This window comes from Suillus subalutaceus (assembly GCF_016647625.1).
Source record: "Suillus subalutaceus strain FC151 chromosome Unknown DFJ58scaffold_159, whole genome shotgun sequence".
Classification (NCBI taxonomy): domain Eukaryota; kingdom Fungi; phylum Basidiomycota; class Agaricomycetes; order Boletales; family Suillaceae; genus Suillus; species Suillus subalutaceus.
Genome location: NW_024540408.1, coordinates 68051 through 87731, shown reverse-complemented (window position 1 = coordinate 87731; position 19681 = coordinate 68051). Strand labels below are relative to the sequence as shown.

Sequence of the window (19681 nt, the reverse complement as noted above, 5' to 3'; positions counted from 1 at the left end):
TCTATTACTGTGTACCTATGATATCCCAGGCAATTGTAGATGTGCGATATAATAATATCCTACACTATTAGAGCATATTCTGCGAGGGCAGCCAGAGTGCACGTGTATATGCGCTGATATGAACCTGGTGTGCTCGAATCATATGGGAGCATCAGAGACTTTGCCCCGTAATATTGCAAATATGATATGATTCTCATCTTACTTGATAAATATCACCTTGAGTGTTTTTTTCAACGACCGCTAGCCAAATCACATCTCATCATACACCGCCCGCTCCCATCACAGCCAGCTTTCACTGGGATTCAGCTCCGAGCCCTGGGAGAGCGCTTAGGTAGAACTTACATACTTTCATGTTCATTTTACACCACCAGCTTCCTACCACATCTTTCTACCACCATGTACTTGGCAGTTAGTTCCATGCAATGCATGCATACGTCATCATCTTAAGGCCCTAGCATCAGTCTAAAGCTAGTGGCAGTATCAGTAACCATCAATATCTGTGCTTTTCACCATATCATCGTCTCTCTACACTTGTGCACTGCTTGCACTACCATTCCAGTTCTCTGCGCATTTTCGCCTTTTGCACTTTCACCTTCCTGCGCTTCGCGCATTTTCGCATTTCACTTTCCCGCGCGCGCCTTGAGCGCGTTTCTCGCGCTTACATCGCCCTTTTGTCGCCTTTGATCAGGGTTGATCAGCATCATTTCGTGGATCCTTGCTTTCTTTGCTTCCCTTAAGGGTCAAACATATTGCACGGCATATCAAGACCCAACATAGAGAGTGTTTGCTTGTCATCTGACTTGCAGTCACCTTTGTTGTGTTACCCACAACGGATACCTTTCTTTGTGTGCTGAAGTCATAGTCCAGAACGTATAGCAATCGCTCGTGCACTGCTTCAGAACCAAAAAGTTCTTCTGCTCGACGAAGCCACATCAGCCCTTGATTCATACTCGGAAAAGTTAGTACATCCGCTATGGCCTCTAACCAAGCAATGTTCCGAGAGGGGCCCATGGAACAGCTCAAGACTATGCACGCTCCAGCTGATCCATAACGGCACTCTCTCTGATACCTTCAATAGTGCATTCCTTCCCAACCTCAATGCATGGTATCTGCGTCAACTCGGCCTTTCTGCCACCAATATTACCTGCGTTGTGGTCCCTACCATTATCTTCGGCTCATAGATAACTTTACAGGTCAAGATCTATGTAGTTAGTGTTGAATACATAATGCTAATGCATTCTCCCAGATATTCCACCTCGCAATATCTGTTCCATCATCTACAAACTGAGCTGCAACCTCCTGAAGATACAGGAGCTGTTCCTGTGTAAGTGGGCAGTTTGGCTCGTCAACTTGAACATTGTTGAGAGTCTCTGGTGTATACGCGACAAATGGATTGTTGCCAAGAGGATCATGTATGAGTTGGTTTGCTGTATGGTGATGTGCACGAATATGATGATTTTCGACATCATTCCAATCAATGCCATACTCTGCAATGGCCTTGTCATCTTGGAGAATCTCCTCTGGCGGTTGAAATGTAGCAGTATCTTGAAATCCCTGCACACCATGCTGTAGCATGCTAAAGAAGCACATTTCGTGAGGACTGGCCATGCCATGCTCAGGGATGCTCATTCGGTGATTATTCCATGCCTCGGCCCAGCCATGAACCTCTTTGCACAATGTCTCAAGAAACAGGAAATGGAGCAACCAGATATGGTGAATGTTATTGGCGTCTAGGCCGCTGGTGGCCTCGAGGTCTTGAAAAAAACTCTTCCACTTGGAACCAATGCCCTGTGTGAAGTCAACCCATAATCTCTCAATACGTATATTGTGTACCCTTCTGTTAAATATTTTAGTATGTGGATTGATCTACAAAGTACTGTCCATAATTCCTGCCCCAAATGTAAGAACCCCTTCCATGCCCTCGTGTTTCATCCATAAATCTCGCAACATCAACATTTTCCACCCCATGATCTCCTCGAACACGACTTGGGAGACCATGGACATGAACAATCTGTTGAAAAAGATTCATGACAGTGACTGCTCTATTGTTATTGTGCGGCCGGAGTCCAGTGATGTAATGAGAATATCCATCAATGAAACCATGCACGACAATCTTCCACCGGATCAGACCTATAAAATCATGATGGTCTGATGTGCATCATAATAAAAATTAACATACCATGCTGTCCATCATGGTGCATCAAGGAGTTGTACCCTTTCACATTGTAAACTCGGTGAGTAATGCAATGCACACCAAAGGCAGCAATGGGTGGGCCATGAACATGAGAGTATGACGCTTGGATGCGAGAATGAGGTACAATGACCCCCATGTGGCATAATTGGCCATCTATCATGCGACGTCCAAAGCGGGGATACTGAGTGAGAATCTGCAACATGATAGCATCAAGCTCATTGTCAGGGAGTGAAGACTGTGCTGCAGTAGATGATGTATAATATCGAAGTGTCTCGCCTTCATCATCAGTGAACTCGACATAACTGGATTCCCAGGTTCAACGATTTGGTGTTCTAGTGCCCTCTGTCGCACAGTGCGTGGTGCTACACCCAAAAGAGCACCAAGCCTTGTTGGTCCTGCAAATTGAAGGGCTGTAGCTAAAACCTCTGGGTCAATGTCAATTCGAGGACATCCACATTGATGGGTATGAATAGTGGAGACCACCTCAATAGGTGCCATGTCAGGTTCATCAGCTGACCGGTCTTTACCTTCATCAAGGTCTGTGATCATAGCATTCAAGCTATCATTCATGGTGATGTAGGTGGCCTCAGGGACTAAAGCACGATGCTGAAATATCTTAGTAGTGTACTACAGGTGTCATGGTTGTGTGACTCACCAAGGTAATGTCATTTTTTAAATGTTCACATGCTTCGACATGCAGTTGGAGTCAGGCAGCATCTCCAAGCTGCGTGAGTAAGGCAACACGAACATCTTCTTTGAGCTGGTTGAATGCAAGTATGATGTTTTGCAGGGGAAGGGGAAGGTGTTCGAGTTCAAATGACTGGTCCTCCATGGTAGTTGAGGGTGAGAGTGTATTAGCAGGGACCTAGATAAGGTCACGCAACATGGACAACAGTGCCAGAATAGGGTCAACCAGTCAATTCACGGAAGGAATGAGTACAAATGTAATGCTGTATAATATACAAGGTAAGGCTATAACTATGCGGGGAACATGACAGTGTCAGCAGGGACACTATAGAAGTCGCATGTTTTCCGAGTGATCCGTACCAAGACCTTGCGTTTCGTGGAACCAGTTGGCAATCATGTGAGTAATGGCTGATTTGCCCTTGCCTGCAGGGCCGGATAGCCACATTATGCATGGAACAGAATCTCCAATGCTGTTGATCCACTCGGTGATTTAGGAGACCCATGTGAAGGCCTCCGGACCGGCCAAAATCCAGACATTCACCATGTGATGATATAGACGCATGAAGAGAGTTGACTCACCAATGAGTCGAAGCATTGCAAGTTGAGTTGATGCAATGAGTTGGTCGATTATGTAAGTTGCCACATGGTTGAGTTGAGTCACTTGAGTGAGAACATCCCTGAAACCGCCCCTCCAGCGCAAAAAGTATGGCACGCACTACGGCAAGAATGGCGGGGGACGGCGGCAAAGCTGGTGGCTAACAGACGGCACATCGGACATTGAAAATCAATTGTACGTATGTTCATGTATGTATGTTCAGACCGTAAGACGACACCTCGAGGCCTCAACGTTCAACGTTCAAGCACTGAGTACTGATGACCCATATCTTCTGCTCACTACTCACTCGGCAGAAACTCGAACTTCCTTCAACACCCTATCACAATCTATCCAGCAGCTTTCAACTATCTACATGACTATACCATGTTGCTTGTACTCTTCAGTCACGCCGCCCACCATATCCAAAGCCCTAGCCACCCATAACTTACTGGAGATGCTGTCGTTTGAAGATGTCCTTGCATTCACCTCACGTGCGTCAGCTCTCAAGCATGATATCATGCTCCCACAACTCCAGACGACCCCTGACAATGTCCTGCCCGACATCCTGCCACTTTCAATCTGCGAGTTCCTGCAACTGTCTACTGGCTTAACTATGGATACTGTCTTAGCATGTTGGCGTGCATTCAAAGAGATTGTATGGGTCATGCCTAGCCATCATGAGTTGGCTGTGGAGCATGAGCGAGCATTTCGTGAGCATGGACAGCGACTTGGTTTGAGTGAGTTTTTGTATCCTGCCCGACTGTCAAATGTCTAATATGATAATAGCATCTATCTCACTCTATCCTCCACATACACACTGTACACAATCCAACTGTTCCATCACCCAGTCGCAGGCGCCACTCAAAAAGGCCAAATCCCGTCAGGTTGTCCTACACATACTCCGTGGTGCCATCCCCACATGGTCAGTTCACCTTATATGTCATACTTGCAACACCATATACATGAACAACTTTTGTATCGCCGAATGCAGACGATGGTACTATGGTGGTGTCCCAGAGTATATCCAGGTGGCTGATCACCATTTTGTCGACTGGCGTCTTGCCAACCTATGGGTGGAGCTCCACCTAAAGGGCCAGTGAGTATCTGCTTTGCTCTTGGACTATATCTTGCTTACTCAATTATCTAGTGTATCTGCGCAGGCATGCGCAAACATTTACAACAGCGCTTTGTCAATGAGGGAGGAGAATAAGCTTGGGGATGCAGGCTGGCAGTTTGGGTTTAAACTGAAAAATGAGCACATCTGGGATGCGTTCATTGTACTTGCGCTCACTGAAGACTGTGCTCGGTGCGGTGTGGGAAACACAACAAGAAGAGAACTCTGTAAAGTACTCTTCAAATGTTGGGTCAAAATTGCTATGCCTAGCTGCTATTTGACCCTAAAGGATTTCTGTACTAGACTCAGAGCTCAGAGAGTAGAAATATCATCAAGCAAAAGACTGTGATTCAGACTGGTACTGACACTGGTGAAAGGGAGACATGATTATGTAAGCAGTAAAAATGCGAACATAAACTAAGGAAAGTGGGTAAGTGAAGGTAAGTAAAAAGGGGTAATATCAGCCCAGGGAAAACTATATTGTCACAGCGGAGTCCCACTTGATGTACCAAACGATGGTACCCAGGCGCACAGATTCTCTGCAGCTATGCAAGCCCACAACGAGCGCATCGTCCGTGAGGGGCAGCCAGAACTGCGACACTACTGTGACACCTGCATGCGGACTTACTGGAACGACGATGGTAGTGTACGGAAAGTGCAGGTTGTCGTTACAGATGGCTTGTCCATGGGTCGCCCATGCTGCAACATATTCCGATGCCGCAACCCACTTGCCAATAACCGGTCACGATTCTGCCGTCAACATCTCGATGAGGGTCTTGACAAGGTCTGTGCTATAGTCGACTGTGATATGCCCATATCACCGGGATGGAAGGCATGCACACTCCCAGCCCACCAGGAAATGGAATGCCTTCATGGTGAGAAGATGCGTGCCAACTTCCAAGCCGCAAAGCGCCTCCAGAAGATGCACGCTGCACAACCAAATGATGCCATGGTCGCACAGCAGCTGTCAGATGCCCTCGATCTAGAGTTCAAGGACGAGTGGTACACTTTGGACCCGACGACTCAATCCATGAAGCTTTTCACCCTCAACAACCTGTCCTCGACTGGTGAACTTGACGCTACCTGTGATGGCAAATCCGAGCTTGGCAATTGCAAGCTCAGAGCCAAGTTTGGTCGTTCTCGGACACACAATGAGCAGATCGTTATTCGTCCGTGCGGGATAATTGTAGCACGTGCCACCATGGTTGCAGCCGAGGCGATCTCCAATGTCCTTGTGAGTCAAATTGTTTCGTTCATGGCAGGTACACAACTTAACTCGTCTCACAGCATATGGTCAAGACTATGTTTTCTCTCCCTGGAGCCCAGAAACCCGAGCACATCATGTACGACAGCAACTGTAACGCCCTTCGTGAAGTCCAGAGTCGCAACGACACCTGGTTTGACAATGTTGGCATGTGTGTCAATGCATTCCATTTTCAAACCAAGCACAAAGAGGGTGACGATTTCTGCCAGACACGATGCAATCCTGCACATTATCCAGAGCTTCTGAATGCTGACGGTTCATGGTTTTTCAACTCCTCGATTGCGGAATAGGTGAACATTTGGTTAGGTGGCTATCATAACATTGTGCATGAGATGCTTCCTGACAAGTATGATTTTTTTTCGATGAGATGGTGATGCGTCGCAACTGTGCGCTCATTAAGACCATGGAGGATCATGGTCAATTCCCTTGGTATTCCCCCGCAGATGCATAGATCTATATACACACTCGATTTGTACTATGACGCACATACATTCATGAATGTAATCTAGCATTTCTAGACTCCACCCAAAACGACGTACAAAGGCTGATTGCATGTCTCTTTCCTTAATTTCACGACCCTCTTTCTTGACTTTGACCTCCTCACTGCTATTCCAGGTACGCCCATTCATTCCAGTAATTTGGTAAGACTCGTTCCCTTGTTATGTTACAACAGTGGCTGACGACTTGAATCACAATCTCAGCATGTACCTACCAATCATTTCTCTGCTCTGATGTTCAGCTTTTCAACCACTCGCATCCCTCATCATGTCCGACACACCGCTGAACTCTCCATTTATCAAGTGTGGCCCCTACTACCCAAGACACTATTCCTCACCAGCGCCTGAACTTGAGGCTCTTGAATATGAGCTTTCCATCGCAGCTGAGAACACGGTCACAGCAATCGGCTGGTCTGTGGTGCGTGACAGTCATAAAATAATGGATATGGCACTTAGCTCGTTGTTAGGGTGGAGAGCTGCCAGCCGTCTGCGAGTTTTCAGACTGGGTTCGTGTTGCCACGCATCAGAGTCACTGCAGACTGGCTTCGTACCCTTGGCTTGCGGACGATAGCTGCTACTATTACAACACTACGCATGAATGCTGGAGAAAGATCATCGCAGGTCATGTCCTCACCCTGACTCAGCCTTACGTCTACCTCAAGAACCTCAATGTGAAAGTTGCGCTCGACTTTGACATCTATGTTGAACGACGACCACAGAAGTGAAGGATCATCCTACCTTGCTATAATCACCATTGGCAATGCATCAAGCGAGAGGTATCTATGGATGTCATCAGCATTCCGTCGGATTCAGATGCAGGTGGCAGTGAGATGAGTCCTCGAGGCTTATCATACGACTATCCCATTGAGGTGGGGTCTTTGGACACAGCCAGCACTAAGAACATAACTACCTAGACGGTCTTTACATGTTTGCCTTATCATTTTACCTTAGTCTCGCTTTACATTTACCTTATTTCATCTTCTCGTTTTACCTTAGTCTCGTGAATGTATGCGCCACATTGATTCACCCTGCTTAGCACCCTGTCGATCTTGACATGGCTCAAGCCCATGCTGTCAAGGCGTGCCTATATCCATTGCGCAGATGATATTTTCTCGGGACCCGGAGGCTTCATTCCAGTGGAGACCACTTGTGAAGATCAGACGGTAAGTGGGAGGAGATGCAATACACGCTGTGGTTGATTTGCTACTCTTCAGCGGACTTTTTGTCTGACATGACACTGTGGTTTTACCTGCTCAAATCTTGCAGACCCCATATCATGGAAAGGTACCCGTGGATGTCTTGAAGAGTGTGTTTTGGCTGACTTCTTTCAGGCAAAACCAACTTGAAGCTATCAACGCCACACTGGATGGAAAGGATGTCTTCGTCCTAATGCCCACCGGTGATGGGAAAAGTCTTTGTTATCAACTTCCCGCAGTCTGTAAGACTGGTAGGACCCAGGGAGTAACGTTTGTCATATCTCCACTCGAAGAGTGTGTTTGATTCTGCGGATGCACCATGCACTCCCTCTGTGCTTACTGGACGTCTTGATAACACGTCGACCCCTTAAGAGTGTAACCCAGGGAGTAATGTTTGTCATATCTCTACTCAAAGAGTGCGTTTGATTCTGCGGATGCACTATGCACTCCCTCTGTGCTTACTGGATGTCTTGATAACACATCGACCCCTTACTATGCCGAGGCAATTTCAGTCTTTGGGAGGAATACGCCGACGAGCGTCATTGCAAACATATATGGTAAAAATTACAAGGGCGAAATGACAACAATACAGACAACAATACAAGAACCATACAAGGGAGGTATATGACACGGACTCGGAATTATTGAACAGTGAAATACTATACGAAGAGGTGAAGGAAAACAACTTATGGTGCTATTACTTGAGGGGAACTTGGGCGGCCAGCTTGCTCCAATGGCCAGCATCAGTGTGTCCAGCAGCCTCGGCATCTTCGAGTAAACCTTCCTCAGATGCCCGAAGCCAGCGTTTTTTTGCGTCGTGGTAGGTGGAAGCTGCGAATGGCACACCGAATACCACTTGAAAGCGATCTTCCAAACGTCGGTACTGTTCCTTCATCTCCGGACTTTCGATCTGCTGCAAGCCTTCAGACATGTCAATAGTGTACATGAATGTTGGCCACCGCGTGGAAGTTGATACACATTTGTTGGGGCGTCCAACACTGGCAGCACTCGGGACCCGTGACAGAGTACATTGGGCTTCGTTAGACGAAAAGGCGAGACGCGGAGCCTTGGATGGTGAAGGACAATCAGAGTCTTCATTGTCACTATTGTGATAGTGGAACCTCTTTCGTTGGACCAGCGACGTGATACTAGAACCAAAGTCCAAATCAGAATCGTCAGGTAGCAGTTGACTTGGAGTAAAGCTCGAGGCCGGTGAGGGAACAGACAAGCGCCAGTCGGGTGAGGTGGCAAGACTTGGAGCACCATCATCAATGTCAATATCGGATCCATCATCAGTGCTACCACGATAGCAGTGCCTCCCTGGCCTCCGTGGCCTTGGTGTCTGTGAAGGAGTCTTTGGCGAGGTCAGGTCTTAGTTTCTTCCTCGTTTCACGGACAGCTCATCACTCAGAAGTCAGATTTCGGAGGTTGTTATGCCCAATTGGCTGAACATAGTCCTGTAAGTAGTCCTGGAACCCTTTGCAGTCAACTCCTCGTCTGCGAAATAAACAGCTGGCTATCAGTCACAACTTCAAGGGGACAATTCAAATCATCTTGAATCCAGCATCGAAGCTTCAGATCATAGTAGTCGACTGGTCCAAGGTCCGTGCTGAGAGCTTGCAGGGTGTCCAGATGTTCGGCGAGTGAGCACACAGTAGAGCGCTTGTAGACAGTGACCGAAACAGGATCAGCACCATTCTAGATGAGAGTGTAAGCAACCTTCAAGAACAATGACAGAAAACATACCTGGTCCCAGTAATTGACAAGAAAGCGACCCTTGAGACGTTGTTCGTGAGCCTTCTTAGCTTCAGCGCGCTGTTGAAAGTCAATCTTCAGTGCCTCGCGCCTAGTGTGGGTTGCCAGCCAAGAGTCATTGAGCTGTGTCGACAGCCTAGGATCCAAGGCCCTCCCGGTTTTCATTCATACTGCCAGGTGCTGCTCGAATTTTCCCCTTCTTAGGCTTCGAAGTTGTAGTCTGTGCTTGAGCTGGAGGTGGTGGTGGAGGAGAAGGAGGAGGAGGAGGAGGAGGCGGATGCAAAGGCTGCAGGTCAGCAACAGATTGAGCGAGCGCAGCTTGTAAGTCTTGCTCATCGTGGTCAACATCAGACAAGTAGTAATAAGCGTCCCAGCTAGTTGTATCTGCAGGAGCAGTGCGGGACAAGAAGTCATCAAGGATGTCATAGGATTCTGCCCCAGACACAGACGGCGGATATGCAGATGGCAGTGTTTGGGATGGGCGGAAGCAGCAGATGCGTGGATGGCGGCGTTGGCATGGCAGAAGCTGTGGATTAGGTGGGAAGCCATGGGAGAAGCAGCCACCAGTGGAAATACAGTGTGATTTGCACATGTGGTTGGGGCACACAGCTTTTACCGTTTTGATCACACAGAAAGCTGACTGGCAGCCTTTTGGTTTTGCAGGAGCATGTCCACCTGCAAGAGATGGCGCAACAGCAACCTCACCTTGAGTGAGTGGTGGTGAGCGCTCTTCATGGACCCAGTACTTGTCACTGTGAACCGTTGGGTTGATGCACTGCTGAGGGATGAACCACGGGTCAGCTAGTAGTATAAGGGGGAACGCACCAGCAGGTATGCCTTCCTGTCATTGATACCGCCCTGCTTGAACTTTACCGGTAGGAGTCGCCCACACCCAGGCTTCGGACAGTGACTGTTGGAAGGCAGTAGGTGAAATGTGGTGTCCATACGAAAAGAGTATGCACTGTACGTGCCAATAAGGAGTAAGATTAGCACGTGCAAACATCTACGTATATCCGGCTAGGCAGGTTTCATACCTAGGTAATTTCAAAGTCCGCCATCTGGCCATTTTTCTGCTGCCGGACTGCGGATATATCCACCGTAGTACCGTACTCTGCGCCGGACTGTTCTGTACCGGAGGGGCGGTTTCAGTGACCTTTTCACTTGAGTCGAGTTGAGTCGAGTTGCCACGTGAACAAGTTGAATTGCAGGTGAGTTGAGTTGATATAAAGGAGTCGGCAGGGTTTTGGCCGAGTTATATTTTGTCCGCCACAGTCCGTCATAGTCATCACTTCTACCTTTGAATCATGCAACATGTTGTCTGAGGTTGTAGGATAACCTGTCAAGGGCGGGTGACATTCAGGCAGGAGCTCATGAGCGCTTGAGCGCTTCGCAATATGCGAATTCTTGTGAAGGTTTGGAATGACCTGCTTCTCTTCAGCCTCGCAGCCTCTCCATTTCCGCTGCTTCAATCAATATCCCACCCCACAACATCCCCGCTGCTGTGCAAATCTATGCACATTGTAAATGGGGTTATGGATGACTCAATATTCTGCGAGTCACTTCTGTTCTGTAGACTCATCAGCGCTGCACCGTGTGGATACCACATGCATGCTGTGATTCCCTCATATATAATACAGGTAGTACAGTGCTCCGTGACCTCTATACTCTCAAGTGTTAGTTTGCATCCATCCCTCAGCCATCATTATGGACCGTCATCGACGTGTCACCTTCGAGTCTTCAAGTTCATCAGAATCAAAGTCTGACTCAGACTTTTCTTCAGCGTCATCGCATAGTACTTCTCCAGTGGAGAATTCCGCTCCTACCACCGAGCCCTTGACAGGCAGAAAACATAAACGTGAGTCGTCAGAGAACAATAATGACAATGAGACGAAGAGCTCAAAACGTATATGATCGTAAGTCGTTGTGTTGTATAGCACATCTATGGACTTAATCTCGCGTTTTCAGGCAAAAAAAGGAAAAGTAAGTATATGAAGCATTGATCATCTAAATCCCTGACGATGTGCGTATTGTTTAGGGAGGAGTCAAGTTATCCAGAACACACCCAGGACCCAGGAGAGATACACATCAGTGCAGTGCAACAAGTCGTCATTACTGGTATGTGATATCTATCTCTGCTCAGCTCGTATTAACAATTTCCCTTAAGCCATTCGTGGCAACTGATCTCGCTCTTGGTCTCCTACGCATCCCCGCTGGCTTCCATGTAGTGGTAAAGACTGACAGTGCTGAATGCCAGACGAGCAACAAACCTGTACACGTAGATCAGGCTGTTGTCGAATGGACCGAGCCCATACTTCTGTATGTTGTACTTGATCTCATCTTTCCTGCCGGTATTGAGAAAGACTCTAGCCCCTGTGAGACATCTTCTAAAGTTTGGGTGAGCGTGTATGCCTCATTCGAATTGGGGCCCATGCTCTGTCACGGAGAAGTCCTCCGTACATTCGAGATCTCCGTCCGAGAATTACTGGATCGCAGCGAAAATTCGCATCGTCAGTGATGTTTGTTGCAAATAACATTTTACGGACATTAACGAGTATCACAGCCATGATCTTCCAGCCCAAGCAGGGAGAAGTCATATCCCTGTGTACTTCACTGTTCATGACACTGGAGCAGCGATGTTCTGTTGAAAACGACACCGCAGTTCTTTGCCTCCTTACTGACGTGAGTGATCGATGCAGTCTGGTATCTTGATGCTGAGAGCTCGTAATGTGCAGCTTATGTCCTGCGATATGGATCCGTTAGTACCAATGACAGATACTGGACATCATCTTCTCGCGCGATACCACAGGGCGCAGAACAGTAGCGATCTTGACCAATCCATAAACCACTTTGAGCGTGCCTCGGATCTCTGCCCCATTGACCATCCCTGCTGCCCTGCAGCACTATTCAATCTAGCCACCGCAAAACTTGTTAGTTGCCAAGCTGGTGGAAGATACCTCGACCTCGACATCCCTATCCACCTGTTTCAAGATGCCCTTGATTTGCGTCCCACTGATCATCCAGACCAAACTGTCACCCAGCTCCATCTTGCCATTGCTCTACTATCTCACTTCGCGAAACGGGGATTTCAAACGGATGCTGATGCAGCTGGAGAGTTACTGAGCGAAGTCCTCGATGCCTCCCACGCCGACAGCCACATTCACAGAGCAGCTTTGATTGCAATCGAAACATCCGCCCTGCATTCCGTTGGAAGCATTGATGCAAATGATCCTGAGCAGGAGCGGCTCAGTGCATTCATACTTCCATTAACGCCGAATCAACTTGCTGAGCGAGCAGCGTGGTGTCTTGGGACAGATGAACCCCGTGCCTTAGATGAAGTGATATCCCTTCATTATGATGCACTGAAATACTGCAACATTGTGGATACTTATCGAGGGCAATTGCTATCCAATCTGAGTGTAATGCTGATCACTCGCTTCGAACATTGAGGCAATGACAAAGACTCGGGTCAGGCCATCGCACTTCAGAGGGAAGCGCTGGCTTTGTACCCGGTCAGTCACACAGAAAGGTACTCGTCATTAAATAACCTTGCACATGAACTCTGCACCCGCTTTGAGCACCAACGCAATCGAGAAGACTTCGACGAGTCTCGAGACAACCTACGCTCTGCATTGACTCTATTGACGCAATACGATCCTCGTCAATTAGTAGTCCATGAGTCGCTAGCTGGGGTCCATCTATCATTCCATCATTCAGGGCTTGACGGCACCGGTGTGGGCGAAGAGGGCGAAGATAATGACAGTCTGAATGCTGTTATGTATCATCTCAAGGCAGCAGCAAATGTTGTCTCTGGAGGCTCGTTATCTCACCTGCGAGCAAGTCTACGCTGGGTTCACCATGCTTCTCAACATTCACATGCCACTGAGCTGGAGGCTTATGCAACTTCCATGCAACTTTTGGACGCTTACATGTCCACGACAGCTTCAGTATCGTCTTATCACAATATCATGATGGCCCCCACGTTCCCAAGTATGCTTGCTGTGGATGCTGCATCGTGTGCTCTTCATAGCGGTGATGTGTGTTGCGCTGTCGAGTTGTTGGAACAAGGCAGGACGATCATCTGGACCCAGATGACATGACTCCACACACCTCTTGACAGCCTCCAGACATGCGGTGATCACGCAGCGGCCCTGGTGAAGAAATTTAGAGATCTCAGCTCCCTCCTCAATAAATCTCCTGCGAACGATCGAGAAGCAACCCCAACAGTCGATGCAGAAGCCGAAGAAGCCCGGTACAGACATTTAGTGAAGGAGTGGAATGGAGCTGTAGAAGAGATCCGGAGGATCGAGGGCTTCTCTTGTTTCCTCCTTCCCCCTTCATTCTCCGATCTTCGAGATGCAGCTCGTGGTGGGCCTATCATCATGCTCATCACGAGCAAGTCGTCTTGTGATGCCATTATTATCTGGCACGAGCAACCTCCAACCAAGATTCCACTTCCCACCAAGCTTGAGAAACTCCAGACATTGGTGGCCAGATTCCAACGCAGAAGTACACCAGCGCTGACAACAGCTTTGATAGAGTTGTGGGAGGACGTCGTCCGCCCAGTGGTCGAAAATCTGGGCGGATTTGCACAGCGACGTCCCCGAATATGGTGATGCCCGACATCTGTCTTCAATTTCTTGCCATTGCATGCTGCTGGCAAGTACAGGAGACATGGGCAGTTTCTGTCACAGCTCTACGTCTCTTCATACACCCCATCGCTTACCGCGCTGATAAAGGCTCGCAGAAATCATGACGGGTCCCTGTCAGTGTCCTTTGCTGCCATCGGCCAGAATCGCCCAGCCGGTGCTTCATTCACTTTGGAATGTGTGGAGCCTGAACTGGAATTGGTGCGGAGTCTTTTGCCCCCTCCTCCAACTGTTTCCTTCGCCGAGATAATGAGCGTTGATGCAACGAGATCAAGGGCACTGCGCACGCTGCGAGACAATACTTGGCTCCATTTTTCATGTCACGGGACACAGAAATATCAGGACCCCTTCAATTCGGCCTTTCTCATGCAAGACCACCCACTTTCGCTCCTCGACATCACACAAACAGATCTCTTTTGGCATGAATTTGCATTTCTTTCCGCCTGTGATACTGCAGGCGGTGACTATGATACTCCTGACGAAGTGATACACCTAGCGGCTGGCCTGCAATTCGCTGGAGTCAAGAGTGTCGTCGGGACATTATGGAAGGTCAGTGATAGTACTGTGCAGCGCTTAGTCGAGGCATTCTACAAAAACTTGTGCAGGGATGGCAAAATGAATTCCAAGCGAGCTGCCCGAGCGCTGCACCAAGCGGTCCAGTCGTTGGCTTGTGACAAGGACATGCCCTTAGAGCAGCGCATAGTCTTCATACATATTGGCGTGTGATCAATTTCGTGCGTCCTCCCACCTTGTTGATTAGGGTATTCTTGAGACAATCTGACAACTTCGTGTGTAGCATCCAGCCATGGCTATGTGCAACTTGTTGCCAAGGACCTCAAATTCTATATTTCAGGCTGACTTGGACTGTATACCTCCGTGACATGTATTGTATACACCTAATCTCAACTTCTATTTGTATTTTCCAGTCTGTTTCCTCGGAACCACAGGTGACTGCTCCTAAGATGCACTGGTGATTTGTGGTTAGGGATGAAGTTCAAAAGTCATATGATTGATTGATTCGGTACAACACCTCAGCAAGACACAACTGCGTTGCATAAGAGTATCCTTGAATGTACTCCCCATTAGGGTTCGGGATAAAACTATAGGTATATAATGCCTATCTCACTACGCCCCCCACCATGTTTTTCTTCAGCCATCCTGGAGTGCGACTGCACCACGTCCACTGCCAGGGAAATCGGTACCTGATGCCCATCACCGAAGTATCCAAGACCCCACCATTGTATTGAAACCAAGCAACGAAATCATCCAGTTTAAAAAACTCTGATGTTGATCGATGAGCGGCGATTCCATCCAAGGTTTGAAGAACTCTATTAAACCCGGGCCCAGCGTGCTTACAGTGGAATACGAATTCAAAAGGTATGATTGACGGTACATTAGTGCTGCCGCCGTTCGGTCCCGAACCTGGGTTCGAACCTGAACTTTTGCGGACGGGACCATCGTTCGGTTAGTGGTTCGACACACAATGCAGGACCAGACCCTACCTAGGTTCGTTGTTCAGGGAGTCTCAGATGGTTCTCGGACCCGTTCGGACCAGTCCGAACCGGTCCGAACCCATCATTCAAGGTTCCGCTCCATCCACTCGCAAACCAACATGCGCAAAGTGCAAGTCTTCTATCCTATCAGCTCGAGGGAAGGGTGATTAAACAGCTTGAGCAAATACTTTCCATTACAACTGCAGCCTTCCCGATCACATCTTCAGTCAGCCAACGATCAGGCTTGAATTCCTTTGCGTCAGGCCCTCAGATGGCCGAAGAGCGATTGATCACCGCGCCTGATATCGTGATCAATGTCCCTTTCGCTATAGATATACTGTCCGTCATTTCCCCGGACTCTGTGCCCACAGGTTCGCTCAATGGACCTATTGTGAGTGTCTATTCACATGTAGACATACACACTCACAAGACGACTGAACTCGCCTAGCGGAGGATGGAGTCATAGAATTTCATGGACAACCGCATCCAAGTATGGGAGATGACCTTTGATTGGTCATATGTCGGATCCGCGCCAAACACAAGAAGTTCCTCTCTGAGTCTGGTTTGGACATTATGTTTCTGTACCGTCCCTCTCGCGCTAAGGTGATTGTGGTCATAGTTGGATGTGCAATGCAATCAAAGCTCGTGTCTCGCATGATGCAGCTCATCAAAGGCCTCACCAGGAACTTGAGGACTTTGCTTGCATCGCAAAAGACTCCCTTGCTATTCAGGGGTCTGTCATACTAACCTACAATTGTTTGTAGATCTCTTGGTAAATTTTGCAAAATATTATGTCACGTTCGGCAGTTCGAACTGGTCCGAACCCGAACCTGACCATTGTGAACCCGTTCGAAGTGGTCCGGCCCAGAGTCCAACCTACCTGTGTGAACTTGACCGAGGTTTGGTTCTCGGTCCTCAGTTATCTTGAAAAAAACCGGACGGAACCGAACTTCGGCAGCACTACAGTACATTGACACATAACGGTACATATCCATGAACAGGGTGGAAGCTAATTGGAAGCAATTAGTACTATTGATGACAATCAACAAGGACGCGCTGTAACCGACAATGAAAAGTGACTGGGGAAGTTGGGAATCGGATGACGTCGTAGCAAGGTTGCCGCGGTCACGTGGTGTGGCTGCTTGGCTTTGTTAGCCCATTGTCGCTGCAGCACTGCGGTCACTGTTCAGCGCTCAATACACTATTACCCCTGTTCTCAACGTCAGATGTACAAACTCAACTGTATTGTCTTGGGAAATGACCCAAACTGTATTTTCCCCGTCGACATTGCACAAACACAGACTGTTGGTGACCTCAGAAAGGTCATCAAAGATGAGAAGAAGCGACAATTTGACCATGTTGATGCTGACAGCCTCAAACTATGGAAGGTGAGTGATCTGATGCCTACGATTAGGTGTTGATAATCTGATATTTTGGAAGGTCGACCTGCCTGCCGACGAGACGATCGAGCACAAGCTTAGCAATCTTACATTTGACACAAAGAAATCCCTATCACCTGTGGCTAGGGAAACGCACGGGTACGGGTAACACCGCGGTTCTATGCTGACGGGTTTGGAGGGTACGGGTACGGAGTAGGATAGTCGTACCCTTGAGCATACCGTGGCCATTCACCGCGGGTTGACGGTGTTTGGGCAGGTATAATATACCAAATCGGGAACCAGGCGCGCGACAGCCATTGAACACCGTGTTTGATTCTCTGTTTTTCCTTCCTCTGAGAGCTTGAGGATCACAAGTGAATGCTATACTGATTTCTGTCATGTCTTTTGTACCCCCGTGAATCATTCTAGCAATTTATTGAGCTGACACTTCGTTGCAGAGAAGCTCGAGTCACTACCATAAAGCCAAGGCAAAAACTCGAGACCAGTAAGTCCACTGAGTCGTCTCCCCATGAAAACTAAGCTCACAAAGAAGGCATCTGATGCTTCGTCTACCCAGTCACACTCATCATCTAAGTCTATCTCGTCGTCCATCTCCGAGAAGGCCAGGTCACTCAAAAAGGCTGTTGCAAAGGGTGCTAAGGCTCTGGCCCGCCCCTTGAAGAAGGTCAAGCAGTCATTTGTGTCTCGGTCTTCTCGATCGAGCCCCACAGACACCGTTGATCTTACGCGATCAAGTACTGATTCACTTGCCACTGACGATAACAAATCAACGGCAGGTGCATTCGAGCCTGATCCCGATCCTTCTGCAGATCTTGGTATGTTTCTTTCCATTGATTTTTGCAAATATCTGATTATACAATGATACAGAGGCTCTCAAGAAGACTTGGCGGTCACCTATCTATAGTTTCTTTTCATCCGAAGTTGTGGTCCAACACCACAATGGCCGCTTGTGTCATTTTTTCCCGTGTGGTGCGCGTAAGTGTAAGACAGCTTTAGGTGGTGTGCGCCGCTATCAGGATACAAAGGATAAGTCCTCGACGACTAATCTGAAGCACCATGCCATTGGATGCTTTGGCGAGGATGCCGTCAACAACGCCATGAAGGGCAAGGATGCTGGTGCTAATAGTGGCTCTGTCTACGCAGCATTTGCACGCCAAGGCCAACAGCCCGTCCATTACTCCCATCGGACACACACGAACCCAGAAGTTCGGTAAATGATCTGAATCTGGATATTTTTGCATGCTAACATTAGTTTCAGTGCTCGTCTCGTGAAATGGATCACTGAAAGTAATCGCCCAGTTAATATAATCAATGATCGTGAACTCCGCGAGCTTCTTTGTGCAGGTCGCCCGAACATTGAACTTCCATCACCTGATGTATTGTCCCGCAATATCAAAGTAGCATTCGAGAAGTGTAGCGAACGCATTGGACAGCTTCTCCGTGTAAGCTTTTCGCTAACATCAGAAAATTGGCTAACACAATGGTTAGGATCACCCTGGACGCTTACACTTTGCCACGGATGCTTGGACTTCACCCAACCACCGTGCTTTTGTAGCGTGGACAGTCCACCTCGAGTATGAGGGTAAAATGTTTTCATTTCTGCTTGACATCATTGAAGTTGCCGAGGTACGTCACAGGCCATTTCGAATGCTCCACCAATCTTCACAATCTTATCTTATAGTCACATACTGGTGCTGCAATGGCGAAAGCCTTTCAAGCAATGCTAGAACGCTTTGGGCTGACGAAGAGAGTAAGCCGATCTTGAATATTGCAGAAATCATGCTAACGTGAAGATTGTAGATTCTTGCAGTCAATGCTGATAACGCGACTGCCAATGATACTCAAACAACAAAGCTTGCGAGCCTCGACAACTCGTTTGAGTCTGTCAACCGTGTTCGATGTTTTAATCATACTCTCCAGCTTTCGGCAAAAGCTTTGCTGAAACCATTCAGCTCCGAGTCATCAGTAGCATCAACATCTGAAGCCAATGATGATGTGGATGATGATGAGCCGCCACTTATGTTAGATGATGATTCGGAAGTAGAGGAAGTTGACTTGACCTCTGAGCTTGATGACGCTGATGACAATATTGACGAGTTGGAAATGCTCTCGCAAGCCAATCGTGAGAAGATGTTAGATGACACTGCCGCTGTCAAAGGAACTATTGCAAAGGTCAGTGTCTTAGATCCGCATCTAATACTAGCTAATATCATATGGCAGATTCGTGGTCTGTCTTTCGCTGTAATTCGTTCAACAACTCTCTTGCTCCCAGCATGGCGACGGGCATGTGGAGCATCACACTTGAAAGAAAAGCTCATGCCACGTGATGTTGCGACACGTTGGAATTCCACATATGACATGCTGGTCTTCGCGTTACAGTATCAGGTACCCATTGATCGCATAACGAGTGATAAAAGCCTCAGGCGGGCTAAAAAATATGAATTGGATGACGATGAGTGGAAAATTGTTGCTGACCTCGTTGCGGTTCTCTCTGTAGGTCTCGCTCGTCATACATTGTATTTATTTGTCTCACTTATTTTGATCCACCAGCAATACAAGAAGGCTACCTTGTTCTTCTCTCAGGACTCAGCCACTATCGCAGCCGTGATACCGGCAATGGACAAACTTGATAGCAAGCTCAATCAACAGACGAAGGAAGCATATCACCCTGCAGTTGTGTCGGCTATGCAGCTTGCAAAGAACAAGATGGATCGCTACTGGAAGATTACAGATCTCTCCAACGTATACCGCATTGCCATGGGTCAGCCTTTCAAACTTTAATTGACATCATTGATTAATCATCTTCATAAAGTCCTACATCCTGGCTTGAAGCTCGAGTA

At 47.9% G+C, this 19681-nt stretch overlaps 7 protein-coding genes across 7 annotated transcripts; 5 read left to right on the top strand and 2 right to left on the bottom strand.

The window, feature by feature from the left end:
• Nucleotides 1–1209: 1209 nt before the first annotated feature.
• DFJ58DRAFT_668384 (uncharacterized protein) lies at nt 1210–1936 on the bottom strand (the record flags this gene model as incomplete). The annotated part of the gene is made up of 2 exons (XM_041382696.1): nt 1210–1834; nt 1878–1936. 2 exons carry the CDS (start codon nt 1934–1936, stop codon nt 1210–1212), a joined length of 684 nt encoding a protein of 227 aa, XP_041238111.1.
• Nucleotides 1937–3849: 1913 nt separating this feature from the next.
• On the top strand, nt 3850–6144 carry DFJ58DRAFT_733873 (uncharacterized protein; the record flags this gene model as incomplete). The annotated part of the gene is made up of 5 exons (XM_041386368.1): nt 3850–4213; nt 4263–4572; nt 4624–4782; nt 5080–5824; nt 5878–6144. 5 exons carry the CDS (start codon nt 3850–3852, stop codon nt 6142–6144), a joined length of 1845 nt encoding a protein of 614 aa, XP_041238110.1.
• Nucleotides 6145–6619: 475 nt separating this feature from the next.
• On the top strand, nt 6620–7076 carry DFJ58DRAFT_733872 (uncharacterized protein; the record flags this gene model as incomplete). The annotated part of the gene is made up of 2 exons (XM_041386367.1): nt 6620–6769; nt 6819–7076. 2 exons carry the CDS (start codon nt 6620–6622, stop codon nt 7074–7076), a joined length of 408 nt encoding a protein of 135 aa, XP_041238109.1.
• Nucleotides 7077–7650: 574 nt separating this feature from the next.
• Nucleotides 7651–7851, top strand: DFJ58DRAFT_668385 (uncharacterized protein; the record flags this gene model as incomplete). The annotated part of the gene is made up of 1 exon (XM_041382697.1): nt 7651–7851. A coding segment is annotated over one exon (201 nt), but the record flags the coding sequence as incomplete, so codon positions are not given.
• Nucleotides 7852–8244: 393 nt separating this feature from the next.
• Nucleotides 8245–10368, bottom strand: DFJ58DRAFT_846093 (uncharacterized protein; the record flags this gene model as incomplete). The annotated part of the gene is made up of 7 exons (XM_041393242.1): nt 8245–8889; nt 9075–9245; nt 9294–9352; nt 9474–9977; nt 10008–10077; nt 10128–10263; nt 10337–10368. 7 exons carry the CDS (start codon nt 10366–10368, stop codon nt 8245–8247), a joined length of 1617 nt encoding a protein of 538 aa, XP_041238107.1.
• Nucleotides 10369–11178: 810 nt separating this feature from the next.
• On the top strand, nt 11179–14674 carry DFJ58DRAFT_733870 (CHAT domain-containing protein; the record flags this gene model as incomplete). The annotated part of the gene is made up of 9 exons (XM_041386366.1): nt 11179–11215; nt 11268–11282; nt 11338–11417; nt 11467–11809; nt 11863–11981; nt 12035–12718; nt 12773–13356; nt 13420–13911; nt 13969–14674. The coding sequence occupies 9 exons, from the start codon at nt 11179–11181 to the stop codon at nt 14672–14674; spliced, it is 3060 nt and encodes a 1019-aa protein (XP_041238106.1).
• A 1947-nt stretch (nt 14675–16621) lies between these two features.
• Nucleotides 16622–17131, top strand: DFJ58DRAFT_126396 (uncharacterized protein). Its single transcript, XM_041378757.1, has 2 exons — nt 16622–16829; nt 16882–17131. Exons 1-2 carry the CDS (start codon nt 16668–16670, stop codon nt 16987–16989), a joined length of 270 nt encoding a protein of 89 aa, XP_041238105.1. The 5' UTR covers nt 16622–16667; the 3' UTR covers nt 16990–17131.
• Nucleotides 17132–19681: the final 2550 nt, after the last annotated feature.